The 14,744-nt window shown below is 29.8% G+C and overlaps 1 protein-coding gene across 1 annotated transcript in view; it reads right to left on the bottom strand.

Annotated features, from left to right (window-relative positions):
* Positions 1-14,744, bottom strand: part of LOC129975617 (neurogenic locus notch homolog protein 1-like) — an 81,282-nt gene that overhangs the window by 57,644 nt on the left and 8,894 nt on the right. Inside the window, exons 4-5 of the mRNA XM_056088695.1 lie at positions 12,457-12,540; positions 11,318-11,401 (exon numbers count right to left, since the gene is read on the bottom strand). Of these exons, the coding sequence (XP_055944670.1) occupies positions 11,318-11,401; positions 12,457-12,540 (168 nt within the window). The remainder of the gene's footprint in view (positions 1-11,317; positions 11,402-12,456; positions 12,541-14,744) is intronic.

Here is a 14,744-nt window from a genome sequence, read left to right as displayed (position 1 = left end):
ACTATTTGGACTTTTATTTTTTTATAAATATCACACACTTTAATACCATTAGAAAGATTTGAACTAAAAGTCAAAAGATTTATTTTAGTACTATTGAAAACTAGCAGTTTCTTTTTTGCGACAACTTTATTTATAAATGAATTTAATAGACTGAACTCGGAATATCAAATTATACATTTAACATTGTATTATGATTTCCATGATATTATAATCTTATCGACCCATTTGAACCTGAAAGTTTGTAAAAACAATTAGGAGTGAAAATATTGCACTTAGTATCGCTACTCAAATTATATAAATTTTTTTTTCTCCGAGGGATACAGCAATTGCAAGAGAAATCGAAAGAAAATGCTTCCGTTTTTTTATGTCTTAAAAGAACACTTTAGAACAAAAAGTTTTTAAAAAAAATCTGGATTCTTTTAATCTAATTCATTTGAAATATTTAAGATCATTGCAGGATTCTATATTTGTATAGTATTTTCCCATTTTAGAGCCAGCAGTCAGTTATATATTAATACATGGAAATATAAAGCAATTCCTTAACATAATCGTGTGATAAAATAATGAAAGAAATTTTTATAATATAGTTAGTTTCATGTTATTATACAAAGAACAGTTATAACAAAAAAAAAATCATGCCGATAATTCATCAAAACTTTTTTCACATATTTTCAAACTCTTATTTGTTTGAATTGAAACACGAAATTTAATTTGAAATTATTTTACGTATGTATTAAAATTTTAGGTGTATTAAATCTGTTTTCTTCTATACGTAAATACTTTGTCTGAAATTGGGATCCATTTAATTCTATACTTCCCTTTTACATTATTTACAGAATGTTTTTTTTTCATTTTTTCTTTTACTTCACAAAGAAAATAAAGATATTTATATTTCTAGTGTTGTAAACCGTTTTCTTTGTAAAGATAACAAAAAAAGGTTTTTGAAGCTTTGGATCGAATTATATATCTGTGTCAACTGAAAGAAAACTTATAAATTTATTTTAAATTATGCATATATACACAAAAATGTTCCTCGGATTACAATTTTCGTCAAGTTTATAAAATACTTAAAGTATGCATTTGTCAGGCAGACCGTAAGCAGCTTCACAAGTAGGAGGATATTCGCAGTCATAAAAGTTGTTACAGGATTTTGCTGCAAATAATTCTAGAGTTTGCCTGACATATATTCATATACCAGAATTAAAACAATGTATATTTCCGCTTTTTTAGAGACTTTTTAAAAATTATTGTAGAAAATGAATTACCACTTACGCTGTATACGCAATAGAAGACAATATAAAGCAATTGCATCATTAGAATTGTATGATAAAATAATTTATTATCTAGTTTATAAGAGAGAGAGTCATTGATAACATCGTCAGCTATTACAAATTATTATTCGGCTATAAAAATTTGTTATTCAATCCTATTAATGCTATTAAAAATTGCTAAAAATCTTAAGGGAAATTTTGAAAATTATTCATCAAAATTATATAGACATATTTTCAATTTTTTTTTATTCATTTGTTTGGAAACAGGTATTTAAAAATATCGATATGCATGTATCAAAAGTTAAGACATATTTAAACTGACAAAATATATGTATAATTATATACTATGAAATTTGTGTACATTTGTGCCGTTACGTCTATATCAATATTTTGCAAACCTTGGATATATATCTACACAATGTATGATTATATATTTTTAAAATAGAATTTTTGTAATGGAACTTTAAATGATGCGCATGTAGAAAAACATTCTGCATAATACAAATTTTGTCATTTCCAAAACATTACTGAGTACTTAAGGCCGCATTTTTCAGGCTTACAGTTCAGGATGTCATAACAAAGAGCGTAGTCTTTACAGGATTTTACATTGAGTAACTCGAGATGGTGTTTGAGATATTTAATATGCGCAAATTCCTGAACTGTATTTTTTGTATTTAATATAATCTTTTCTCTGTCATAAGGAACTAATTATAACTTACATTACATATATCACAGCAGAAGACAGAAAAATTGTCTGTTACTTTTCATGCTAATTTAACTACATATATTTGAATTTTTTTTTATTTTGTTTCCAAAATATGCATGTGATGAAGACTCCACTCCATTTACCACTCTGTAAAACCCTTAAATTTGAGAATAAAATAGAATCTTTAATAAGAAATACAATTAAATGAACAAATATTTTTGTATTTTATGCATAAAAATATATTATGATAGTGAATTAAAGGATTCTAAATTTTGAATATTTGACAAAAAAAAAAAAAAAATCTAGATTCGTAATATTATTAAATTCGTATAAATTTGTTCCGGTACTTACATATTAACATTGTTTATAAAATATTTAAATGTTTTAAATATTTCAAGTACACTCCCAATAGACTGGTATATGTTGTCTCATCACATCCGTGGTCTTTCTATATGCCCTACGTAACATGGCGTGATAATTAAGTGAAATATAAAGAAAATAATTAACACAATATACAATACATGAGTTATAATACAAACTTAATTAAATAACGCACTGGTAAGGAAAACATAACAGAGATTACAGTAACACCAATATGAGCTATAGCAACACCAATATCAGCTAAAGTAACACAAATAGCAGACAATTCCAGAAGCATACACAAACTCAGCTCCTTCTTGAAGAGCAAATTTCAAACTTCCTGAGAATATGTGTGTGAACTTAATATTTATCTCATAGTTCAATTTCATTCCCACATGCTTTCAAATCAGAACTATTCTAAGATATGAAATAATTTTTGAATTTTTTTAAAAAACAAGTTAGACAAAATAACTGAATTTTAAAACTTTTTGGATAACTGCAGTGTTGATTTGCTTTAGATGGGATTTTATATTGCAAACCAAATTCTACAGTAGCCAACTTTTCCACGTACATGTATTTTAACACCATGATTTTAATTTTTTCCATTTCAGACTGTTGAACAACATGAGCTATATAGTGACCAGCAAGACAAAATAGAATTTCAGTATATACTGATGCTTTATGGATCTACATTCCTTTGAATCATTTAAAATCAGATAAAGAAAAAATTATTTATCCTAGTAACAAAAAGACGAAACAATTGCGTTTGTTCAAATAAAAAAATTCTGGGTCAAATGAAACCACTGATCATTCCGGTGTTTCGTATAATATATAGAGCTTGTCAGTCCAGTTTTCCAAGCACACAGATAAAGATATTGCACTGTAATAAATATTTATCATATTTTAAGTCCTCACATTTTAAATAGACAAATAATATTAAAGTTTTCTATATATATATGAATTTTTTGTAAATGATACATGAAGTATCTAATGAAGTATTTTTTAATAATCCATAAACTGCTTTAAAATTTAAATGCACCAACTCCATATAAACAGCCGAATTTTCGTGAAATCGGGACTTAAATTAAAACTTACCATTAGATTCTCCTTTCTTTAATAACGGAACGCTGTCTGTTTCATTTTCATTACGAGTTTTCAATATTATCCCACTGTAAACATTCAGTACCCTTAAAAGCAGAAGCAGCACTGTTTCTTTTCCCACACGCCGCATTTTCACTTTTCTCTTATTAAAGCGTCTTTTGCAGAAATTTTCAGATGAAATTACTTTATGCCCATCTAGTCTACATCCGAATTATTTTCTTAAAAAAAATGTATCTGGAGCTCAAATTTCAAGAGGCAGATAACAATTCTCTTTACTGATAAAAATAAATAAATAAATAAAATAAAAATTATCGTACAGACGTTTCATTTGTGAAGCCTGTAATGTCGATCTTCAATTCAGAAAGTGAAAATCAAAACGATGAAATTCGTACCAGTAAGAAAATTAATATGGGAATTAAAAATATTTCGAAAACTTCGTTCGAAGAATTTGTGGTTATAAGCTTATTAGTTTCACTAGTTATTGTACATTTTCGCATAAGAAATCAATTAAATTGACAAAAGTCATAGGGGAGTGATATACAAATACACAGATAGCAATAGTATTGCGGACAAAATGTATAGAGGAGCAGTGCACTGAAAAGTTTTTCATATGCATTCAAGAATTAACAGACTTTGAAAGCGGAATGGTAGTTGGAATTAGATGGCGGAGTCATTCCATTTCGGATTTCATTAGGAAATTCAACGCTCCGGGATGCAAAGTGTTAAGAGCTTGCCGAGAATACCTAATTTCAGGCATAGCCTTCTATCATGGACAAAGTAGTGGCCGACCGTCTGCACTTAATGATCGACTAACGACGTGTGCATAGAATGATCAGTATTAACAGACAAGCAACAATTTTTGACATAACTACATGAACGTATGTAGGACGTGCTGTGGGCATGTCCGTCAGGAAGATGCAACGAAATTTGGCTTTAATTTCAGCAGAAGATCGAGTAGAGTACCTTTACGGGTCCATAGCGGTTAAGCCTTACACGACTGGAAAATCATGGCTTGATCAGATGACTCAGGATTTCAGTTGGTAAGAGCTGATGGTAGGATTGTAGTGTTGCACAGATCCCCCGCAACTGTAGACTCAAGTAGTCAACAAGACACTATGGTGGCTCCATAATGATGTGTTTTTACATGGAAGGAACTGGTCCAAGCGAAACGATAATGATCTGGAAATGGTTATGCTCAGGTACTTGGAGACAACTTTCAGCTATTCATGTACTTCATGTGTAGAAACAATGATGAAATTTTCATGGATGATAATGTATATGCCACCGGTGCAAAACTGCGGTTGGTTTGAAGACTATTCTTGACAATTTCTGGAAATCATTTAGGCAACGTTGATCGCCAGACACGAACTCTGGCAATCAACACACGAACATCTGACATTTATGGGACTATATGGAGATCAATTCGTTCACGAAATCCTGAATTGGCAACATTTTCGCATTTATGTATGCCACAGAGGCATCAGGGATCAATATTTCTGCAAGGGACTTCCAAAGACTTGTTGATTTCAAGCCAAGTTTAGCATATGCCAAAGAGAGGTCGTTCAATCTATTATCCAAATGCAAATGAATAAATCTCTATAATACAACAAGCTAGAAGAATTTAACAATGAAAATAGGTTCATTACCAAAAATGCAAATTTTTGTTCAATTTCTGACAAGCTGGTTGTGGTTAACTATCACAATACTTGTGATATTCTTCCACAGTGAATGGTTGTAAGATAGTGAATATCCAGATTCTTAAAAGTGTTCTTGGTATCTTGTGTGAAATAAATTCTATGAAAACTATTCCTGAAAACGCCATTGAAAATCTACCACTAGACATTCAGCAATAAAAACTCCCGACTTGGCTATCTTAGAGATATTCTTCCGTCCAGTAAAAGGAATTTTGGGAGTAACTCAAGAAATAATTGCAAGTGGATATTCATTTTTCCTTATTGAAATTTTGAGCTTTCAAAGTTGGTTTCACATACTCTGGAGGAGAGTATAACCAATCAGGATGTAAGACTGGAGGCCAGTATATTTTGAAGCACAGTGTGTTATGTAGCTTTCAAAGTTGGTTTCTCATCCTCTGGAGGAAAGTATAACCAATCAGGATGTAAGACTGGAGGCCAGTATATTTTGAAGCACAGTGTGTTATGTAGCTTTCAAAGTTGGTTTCCCATCCTCTGGAGGAAAGTATAACCAATCAGGATGTAAGACTGGATGTCATTATATTTTGAAGCACAGTGTGTTATGTAGGATAGTTAAGATATGTAACAAGCTGAATAAATGATATTTAATGATTAGTTGTTGCACCGAAAGGCTTATTTGCTCATCTTACCTGTTGAGCTTCACTGTGAGTAGTTGCAAGTAAGGAATATAAAATTGTGTTATGTTTATTAATCTATGAATGTGATAATAAGAAGAACAAGGAAGTGTATACATCGAAATATGGGAACTTAAGAAATGTTCAATAAACCTCCATCTGTCTGGCCGCTCATCTGACTGAGCGTGTTATTCCAAACCCCCTCCCCAAAAAAACTAAATGAGTTGGGCATATTAATGATGAAATCCATATAAGAGTCGAATGTCTATCAATATGTTTCTTCATGGTTTTGAGAATTGTAAACACAATTATAAATTTGGTCAAAAGGACACAAAAACTGTATTATTTTCGTTGTCTCATGAGGCTTTATAATTTACATGCGATTATTTTTTTAAATCAGAAATTCAGGCTAACTCTCTTAATAACTTTATTTTGAGAAAGGAAACAAAAAGATATAAAACATAGATTTAAATAATAGAGTAAAATTCTCCATATTTGTTAAGAGTTCCATATTATTGTCTATCAAAATTACTTTTTCTCTAACATTGAAATTGTACTTTTAAAATTTTTTCTCTTTATTAGCCGATTTTATTAGTTTATATACCTGAATTATTTGTGATAATAAATTTATAAAAATACGAATAAATTTTATCAATAATTTTTGAAACATAAAAACCCTGTGTATATTTTAAAGCACGTAACTCCAAAAAATATGTGAATATACATTTCAAAAGAATCGATCAGAAAAAGTTTACTTAATAAATAATCTCATAACAATCAATTTAGCATTAGCTGAGTTAATATTAAATTTAATTCAGGAAATCTACTTTTTTTCAACCTCATAATACTTTTAAATTGAATATACAATAAAGCAGACATAATGCTGCCACACAGACGATCCTGCAGGATACTGCAATGGTCATAATGTCATGGCTTTTCGATAGCAGACAATCCAAAACATGCCTTCGAAATTTAGTTGAAAATGAATTAGTATAAAGAGGTACCGGAAGGCATCGCAACAAACAATTCTATGTAAGTCTCATAAGTATCATTCTATGAGCCTCATGGTTTTTTCTAAAAGAGTATGCTCTACAGAGTAGATGCAGTAGACGCTGTTTCATAAAACAGATGTGCCAAATAACGCTGTCCAAAACATGCCTTCGAAATTTAGTTGAAAATGAATTAGTATAAAGAGGTACCGGAAGGCATCGCAACAAACAATTCTATGTAAGTCTCATAAGTATCATTCTATGAGCCTCATGGTTTTTTCTAAAAGAGTATGCTCTACAGAGTAGATGCAGTAGACGCTGTTTCATAAAACAGATGTGCCAAATAACGCTGTCCAAAACATGCTTTCGAAATTTAATTGAAAATGAATTAGTACAAAGAGGTACCGAAAGGCAGCACAACAAACAATTCTATGTAAGTCTCATAAGTATCATTCTATGAGCCTCATGGTTTTTTCTAAAAGAGTATGCTCTACAGAGTAGATGCAATAGACGCTGTTTCATAAAATGGATGTACCAAATAACGCTGTCTAACATAAGTAACAAAGTTGAGTTTTCATTTCCATTCACGAATGATTACCGCCATCTATCGACAACTTCTTATATTATTTTTTGAAATCGATCTAGAGTACATGACTTGAAATAAATTTGAAGTTGTACAAATTTCCTGTCATTATGATGCATAAAACGTTCTTCATAATCCTATGAGATTTGGAAATTTAATTTCGATAACTCGATACATTTGAAACATTTAATTAAATGATCTAAATGAATTAAAATGTTAACTTTTAGCATGTTTTATCTTTATCATTTTTTGATTATGTTTTCGTTCTCTTTTTGAAGTATTTCCAAAACAATGCAAAACTATGTGTTATTGAATACAATATTTTAATTCTAATTAATTAATACTGTCAGATCTAATCTTCGTTTCATGCATAAATTGTAAGTTTTATTCAAAATATAGAATGCTTCTGCCGATTTAAAATGATTTTCTAATGCCATAATATTAATAATAAGAATGTAAAAATGTATTAAAATCTATGGAAATTAGAAACAGTATGCTTTAAAAACAACAAAAAATACTAAAATTTTAAAAAATAATGCATTTATTAAAATTCTTTATTTTTCAAAATCTCACGATGTCTATATTTTTGATAAAAATATTTCTAATTTAAGTAGAGTAATGAAACAGGTTTCTAAAAATAATATTTACTATTGCTTATTTTGCTAATAAATAATTACACTTATCTAATAAATTATTTTTGTGGAAAGTATTTATTTCATTTTAAAAATTCAAACACATTCTTTTTGTCAATGTATGATACCAAATTTAGCTAGGTATAACAAAATATATATATATATATGTATACATGAAATATGTATATATACATTAAAATATATATACATATGTATGTATAATATATATATATACATGAACAATCCAGGGTTATAACAAATCCATTTTGCTCATTGGTGCTTTATAAATTACCGTAGAATTGCTTAAAACCGAAAATTTTAACACAAACAATCATATCACCACTTACCATAATTCGAACAAGATTATGTCTTTTTATATCAAAAATTTAAAGTTAAATAAATCAGAAATATTTCAGAGATTTTACATTGAATGCAACACCCTTTTAAGAATAGAGAGTATTCTTTAATTGATTGTATCTGAGAGGTCAAGAAGTGCCGGATTGTGTCATTAGGTGCCTTTCATGATATTGCGTTCTGCCTTTTAAATCAAACTTTTAATTTATACCCATATTAACGGTTTATTTAACGAGTGCATATACAAAGCTAAAATGGTCTTAGGAGATTTAAACAAATATAAAACATGACGCATAAAATGACGTAATATCCTGTGAGCCACATGTTTTAATTATTTAAAAAAATTGATCAAACCTGTTATGCAACCGCACAATTTATCAAATATGTAAGCCCGCAACAGTATTAAATAAATAATATTATGATATGTGCGTGTAGGGACTATTACTTTATTCCGTTATTTTCATTACGTAGCAAATATATTTTGACAGACATTTGCGTATGTCTGTAAGGGCTGATGGAAAAATATGAAAAAATTCATATTTTTCCATGATGAGTTATGAAATATCCTGTATGCTTGTTGAAGATTGTGATACCTTTTCACACGTTTCTTTTGTAACTTTTGTTATCAACATACTACTCCATCTTATCAGATTATTTTCGAGAGACCGGTTTTTAAATATACCTACAAGCTCTTCAGAGCTTGCATTTTGAAGCACTTGTACATATTTCTCTCTTACGAACTGTTTTATCTTTCGAATTGCTATCTCATGAGCAAGATATACTCTTTTTTTTTCTATCTTACTATTTGTTGAGCCCCCACTGCGACCCCTTATTTTTTCAAAATATCAAGCATGATTTTGTTGACGCTTTCATCTAACATTCTTTCATCGCTTGAACATTGATAAGACAGTGGCATACGAAGAGGGGAGGGGTCAATAAAAATGCATTGATAACTGGTTATCGTATTTGCTATTTAAATCTTTGAATGTTTTTCACTGACGTAGATTAAACGTCCTTTATGTTTATTCTAAATAAGATAAATTATAATGGTCTTTTAAAAAAAATCAAGCCATGAATTGCGTCTTTTCAATCAATGATTTCTGGTGAAAGCTTTACATGTTAAATGAATTTCTAAAAGTAGTTTTAGCAAATATGCCATCCAAAGATTAATTTATATTTACGGATATTCTATTCTGAAGCATTTGGAACTTATCTGAGAACAAACAAAAAATAATTGCAACAGATGTCAACACTAAAAATTAATATGAAAGAGGAGAAGTGATTCAGTTTAAGCATGTCATATATGTAAATGAATATGAGTTTTGCATGGAATGCGATATTGCAATAAGATAATCACAGAAAGGGCATCAGGATATTTAGGGAAGCTCGTAAACATAAAGAGTATGATGCAAATTCTGGATCTCTGGTATTGTAATCTTTTAAGGATGGTATGAAGACTGTATAATCTTTCATACTTTTTGATTATTCACTGTCAGGATGATTATTGTTAAAGTGATATTTGAAGAACTGTGTATGTAGATGACTACAGTGTAACGGTATTTAGAAAATTGAGCTTAAATATCACTGCTAAAATTCTGCATGTTCATCAACAACTGTCTGTAAGTTTTTGATCAATACGTTGTCTTTGCAAAGCAATTCAACCAGCTGGGACAAATATTGATTACTAAAATGGTGAAACGCAAGTACCGCTGAAATAATACGAAAATTTTAAAATACAAAACGACAAATTCCCTAAGAAATCCAAATTCTAAAGCCTTACTAAAGCAGTTATAGATATTGAAAATAAAAATAGGATAGTTTTGATGCTTTAAATGGAAGGTATTCTGGGAGGGAGTGATTTATATATCATATCATTTGCAAAAGAAATATAAAGGGGAAATTTAACAAAAAATCCTTTCGTCTCAGTAATAAATTCTAAACTACAACAAATGCATTCATAATTACTTTCCCAAGTGTTTTTATTCATTTGCATGTTTGCACAGGCATTTCCTTACGTATAATTTTAACTAACCTAAGAATACGAATCCGAACCGAGAATTGTACGGAATACTTAATTGCCGTTACATATCATGGTAATTAAGGACTTTTAGCGATATGCGATGCGGGAGGATAGAAGCTGGGACCTTGTGGTTTACAGTCCAGTAACACAACCATTATACCAAAACAATTGTTCGGGTAGAAGAGCTGTTAACTGGCTTATATGCTATTCACCACAGACTCTCCCTCCAGTGAGTCGGAGGTGAGACGAACGATATGGCTGTTGAGTGGTGATGTATTTAGTTACTAGCTGTTGTCTAATGGGTATGTACCCAGTTGTGTGAATGAGTGGTTGCTGATGCTGCTGCGTCAAGTGAGTCGGACGACTTTGGTTGCTGCGTCAAGTGAGTCTGACGACTTTGGTTGCTGCGTCAAGGGAATCTGACGACTTTAGTTTGCTGTGGGTAGATGGCGTCACAACAGCTGTTGCGAAGGTTGAAGGTTCATTGTCCGAGGTTACCAATTTAGCGATATTGTGATGAGCGAAGGATAGAACCTGGGACCTTGTGGTTCGCAGTCCAGTAACATAACCATTATACCAAAACAATTGTTTGTGTAAAAGAGCTGTTAACTGGCTTATATGCTATTTAATTAAAAATTTAATCTGAATAATGTTCTCTAAATCTTATCTCTAATTTATATTGGAGTTTCTAATCGCTATAATGAATACCTAATTTGATGTCATGCATAATTTTTACATGCAACTTTTCTATAGAGCATTTCTGAGTTCGTCGTTTTTACAAGGTGACATTTTACAGAGAATTACGTTTTTCTGGAAAATTATCTTGCCATATTAGAAGCATATTTTAGGAATGAGAAAATATATTATAAAGCGATACTTAGTAAATCTTATCATGATTTCCTTTATAAATTTAACATTTTTTACTTTATATAACAAAATTATAGTATTAATTTCTTATTTTTAAATTTTACATACTTGAACACACATGTCCTTCTCCATTTTTATGATCAATACACTTCAGAGGATATATGCAATCATTATCATCCGAGCACTGTTTACCTGCAAAGATATTTTTTATATTATATTAGGAAATTCTTCACTTCATGTTCTACACGCCGAAATTCTTGGCCCCATACAAGAATTTAAACTTAATTTAGAAAGCTTAAACATGAGAATTATTAATATAGGTGCAAATAAATATAATCATATCACTTTACTGATATTGTTAGGAAAAGTTTCTCAAATGTTTTAATCTTAGAACCGCATTAAATTTCAACCATACAATTTTGGTCTACACATCTTAATTCATATTTATAATCACCTTTCCTAGCATATTAACTAAAATATTTTTATAGTATTTACTAAATTCTATTAATTTTTATAGTTGTATCTTCTCTTTTGGATACTAGATGGCGATGCCTGATTAGGCCATCCCATATGTCATCCCATAGTGCATTGCGATTGTAATTAGAATGAGATGTGATGCTGAACTGTGAAGCCGCGTGCGTGAATGTCTTATCTTGGTGTTTGTGCTTGTTTAGTGTGTGAATGTGATTATTAAAAGAAATGTTCCTATAAACATTCGTCCTGTTGCTTCCTGCATGGATTATAATAATCTACATATCACCACATAGTATATATTAATTTTTTTAAATTATAAATACAGATTTATCTGTTTAAAACGTAAACCGATAATGAGAAAAAAGGGATAAAAAGTATACTTTTATCAAAAAAAGTACAAAACAAAGATTTTATGTAGAATGCTGGATTTATGCAGACATTTTACATCTTCACACAATGAACTTAATGATACTTTACTTTCATAACTGATCAATTCAATTTCACATTTCAATATTCTTATTTTTTGTTTTATTGATATGATATTTTACGGTTTTTATTATAACAATATTATAGTTTTAATTATAACATTTTCCAGTTTGATAAATTCTCAATAAACGGCTGGCCAATCGTCGTTCCAATTTAAATATTTTGTCTGAAATTATCTGCGTTATCAGCGGATTTCTGGCAAATCATACAAATATACCGCATAAATTTTCAGCTTCTGGAAATAAATTACATAACTATTAATTAGAAACAAATTTCATTTCACTTACGAATGCAAAATTTTCCATGAAGTTCGGGAACGGAATCACATTTTAATGGGAATTCACATTCTTCATGGTTTTCGCATTGTTGCCCTGTAAATAATTTAAATAAATCTATGAATTTTTATCCAATGCCCGTGTTATTACAGCGATTATTTTTGTGCTTTGATATCTTCTTGCATTTATAAAGAGGAATGAAAAGATGAATTTGGCGGATGCCGACTGGCCTTAACTGAGTAATGAAAACATTTGAAATATAAATTTAATTATAATTTATTTCTGCCAACTTTTTTTCCTCTTTTTAAACTGTTTTTTAGACTTCCGGTGGATCTTCATGCTTTCAAATAAAGATCTACTAATTTCGACATCATCTGCATGGAGATGAACTTGCAAATTATTTTAATAGGGAAGTAATTAAATTCTATAAAAGTTTTTTGAATTATTTTAGAATGTGCCTTCACCCATTCACACTTAGACTCATTAATAAAAATTTTGGATTATTGTTATATAATATTAAAATATATAAAATATATTAATATTAATATAATATTAAAATACAGTATATTTTTAATGTTTTACCATTTTCTGGAGATTTAAAATTTAATATAACTTTACATTAAAATTTTTTTGTGTAATGTTTCTTATATTTTATCAATTTTACACCATCCTGAAATATTATTAAAATTCAGATGTTTTAAAACTATTGGATTCATTGCTTTTTTCACTAATAAACGTAAAAAAAAAAAATTAATGTAAAAGGACAGTAAAAAAAATTTTTTTACAAAATATTTTTATTTTACTTACTAATACAGAATTTTCCAGAAAAATCGGGAACAGAATCACATTTTAAAGGATACGCACAATCGTGAAAGCTTTCGCATGATTGCCCTGTAAATATAAGTTTAAACCTTTTTATATTCACATTGTTATGCTTTTTTTCAAATATGTACAAACCGATAACTTGTTGAATCTTTCTCTTCAACCAAAATCCCCGAAAGTTAATTTCTCTATGCTAGAAAAGTCTTTGCCCAATAACTTAATAAGGGAATAAATTCATAAAGATTTAATTTGATTTTTTTAATAAATCTCATTCACATATTCACACATATATTCAGAATTAAAAAGCATAGAATATTTTGCTTAAATAATAATTATTTATTTAAAAAATAGAGTTAATTTTAATTCTATATTTGCATTCTCGAGATTTCCGCTTTTTATGCAACTTATTGTTTTATAATTCTCTCTCTCTCTCTCTTTCACGCGCGCGCGCTCTTTAAAACTGATAATCGTTCAACTTCATTTGCCAATAACATGTCAGATTTCACGAATTCAACTCGAATGTGTTGGTGCACGATCTCGCATTTACATACGAAAAGGCTTCTTCTTCTTGACTACCTTGCTTCTAATCCTCACATTTATAGGGTCATTCTCTTCGCCAGGTTCATTGTCTTTTCGACGTCTGTTTTTGTGATTTTCACTGAATAAACGTCACCTACGATCCTATGCTTTATGGTAATTTTTCATCCATTTAATGACTACTATCTCCTCTCCTAATTTATCTTTTGAACTTAACAACACCCTCCGCAAACATCGGTACCGATGCTACAGCGATGTTTCCTGGTATACATTTTAGTTTTTCTTGAATATCTTAAAACCTTCTCAGTTACCACATCACACGCTTATCTATACTTATATATAAAGCTCAATGTGTGTGTGTGTGTTGGCACTCTACAGAAAAGACCATTTGACCTACAGCTACCACATTTGGTACATGTATGCCTTAGAGGTCGGGAATGTGCACCTGGGGTCCCTTTTTTAAATTTTTAATTAGAATTTTAATTATTAATTAAAAACTAACTTTCCCACCAAAAAATCTTTTCATTTTCCCCAACGCCAAATGAGTAAGACTTCAGTTTTTTTTCCCAACAGTAAGTAATGAGTAATGAGGCTAGGATTAATATTTTTTGGCCGATTATTTCAAACGATTCTGTTTATTTTGTTAATGTTTTATGAATTTAAAATTAAACATTGTTAATTAATCGATCTTTCAGATTCATTCTGAAGTACTTTTGAATTAAAATAACACCGAATAAAGGAAATTAAAAATTTCTAATCTGTATAGCATTACCCCAACTGGCGTAGAAAAATTCACGCATTTGCGTTACCGTAACGGGCGTTGAAAATTCACGCATGCGCATTGTGTTCTGATTGTTGACAATATTATCAACGTGCGATTCTTCATTTAAATTTTTTTAGGTTAGTTGCATGCTTTTGTAATTAAATTGTATTTATATTAG

Source organism: Argiope bruennichi, chromosome 7 (assembly GCF_947563725.1).
Source record: "Argiope bruennichi chromosome 7, qqArgBrue1.1, whole genome shotgun sequence".
NCBI lineage: Eukaryota > Metazoa > Arthropoda > Arachnida > Araneae > Araneidae > Argiope > Argiope bruennichi.
Note: the sequence above shows the minus strand (reverse complement) of the source record. Positions and strands in the feature narration are given on the sequence as shown.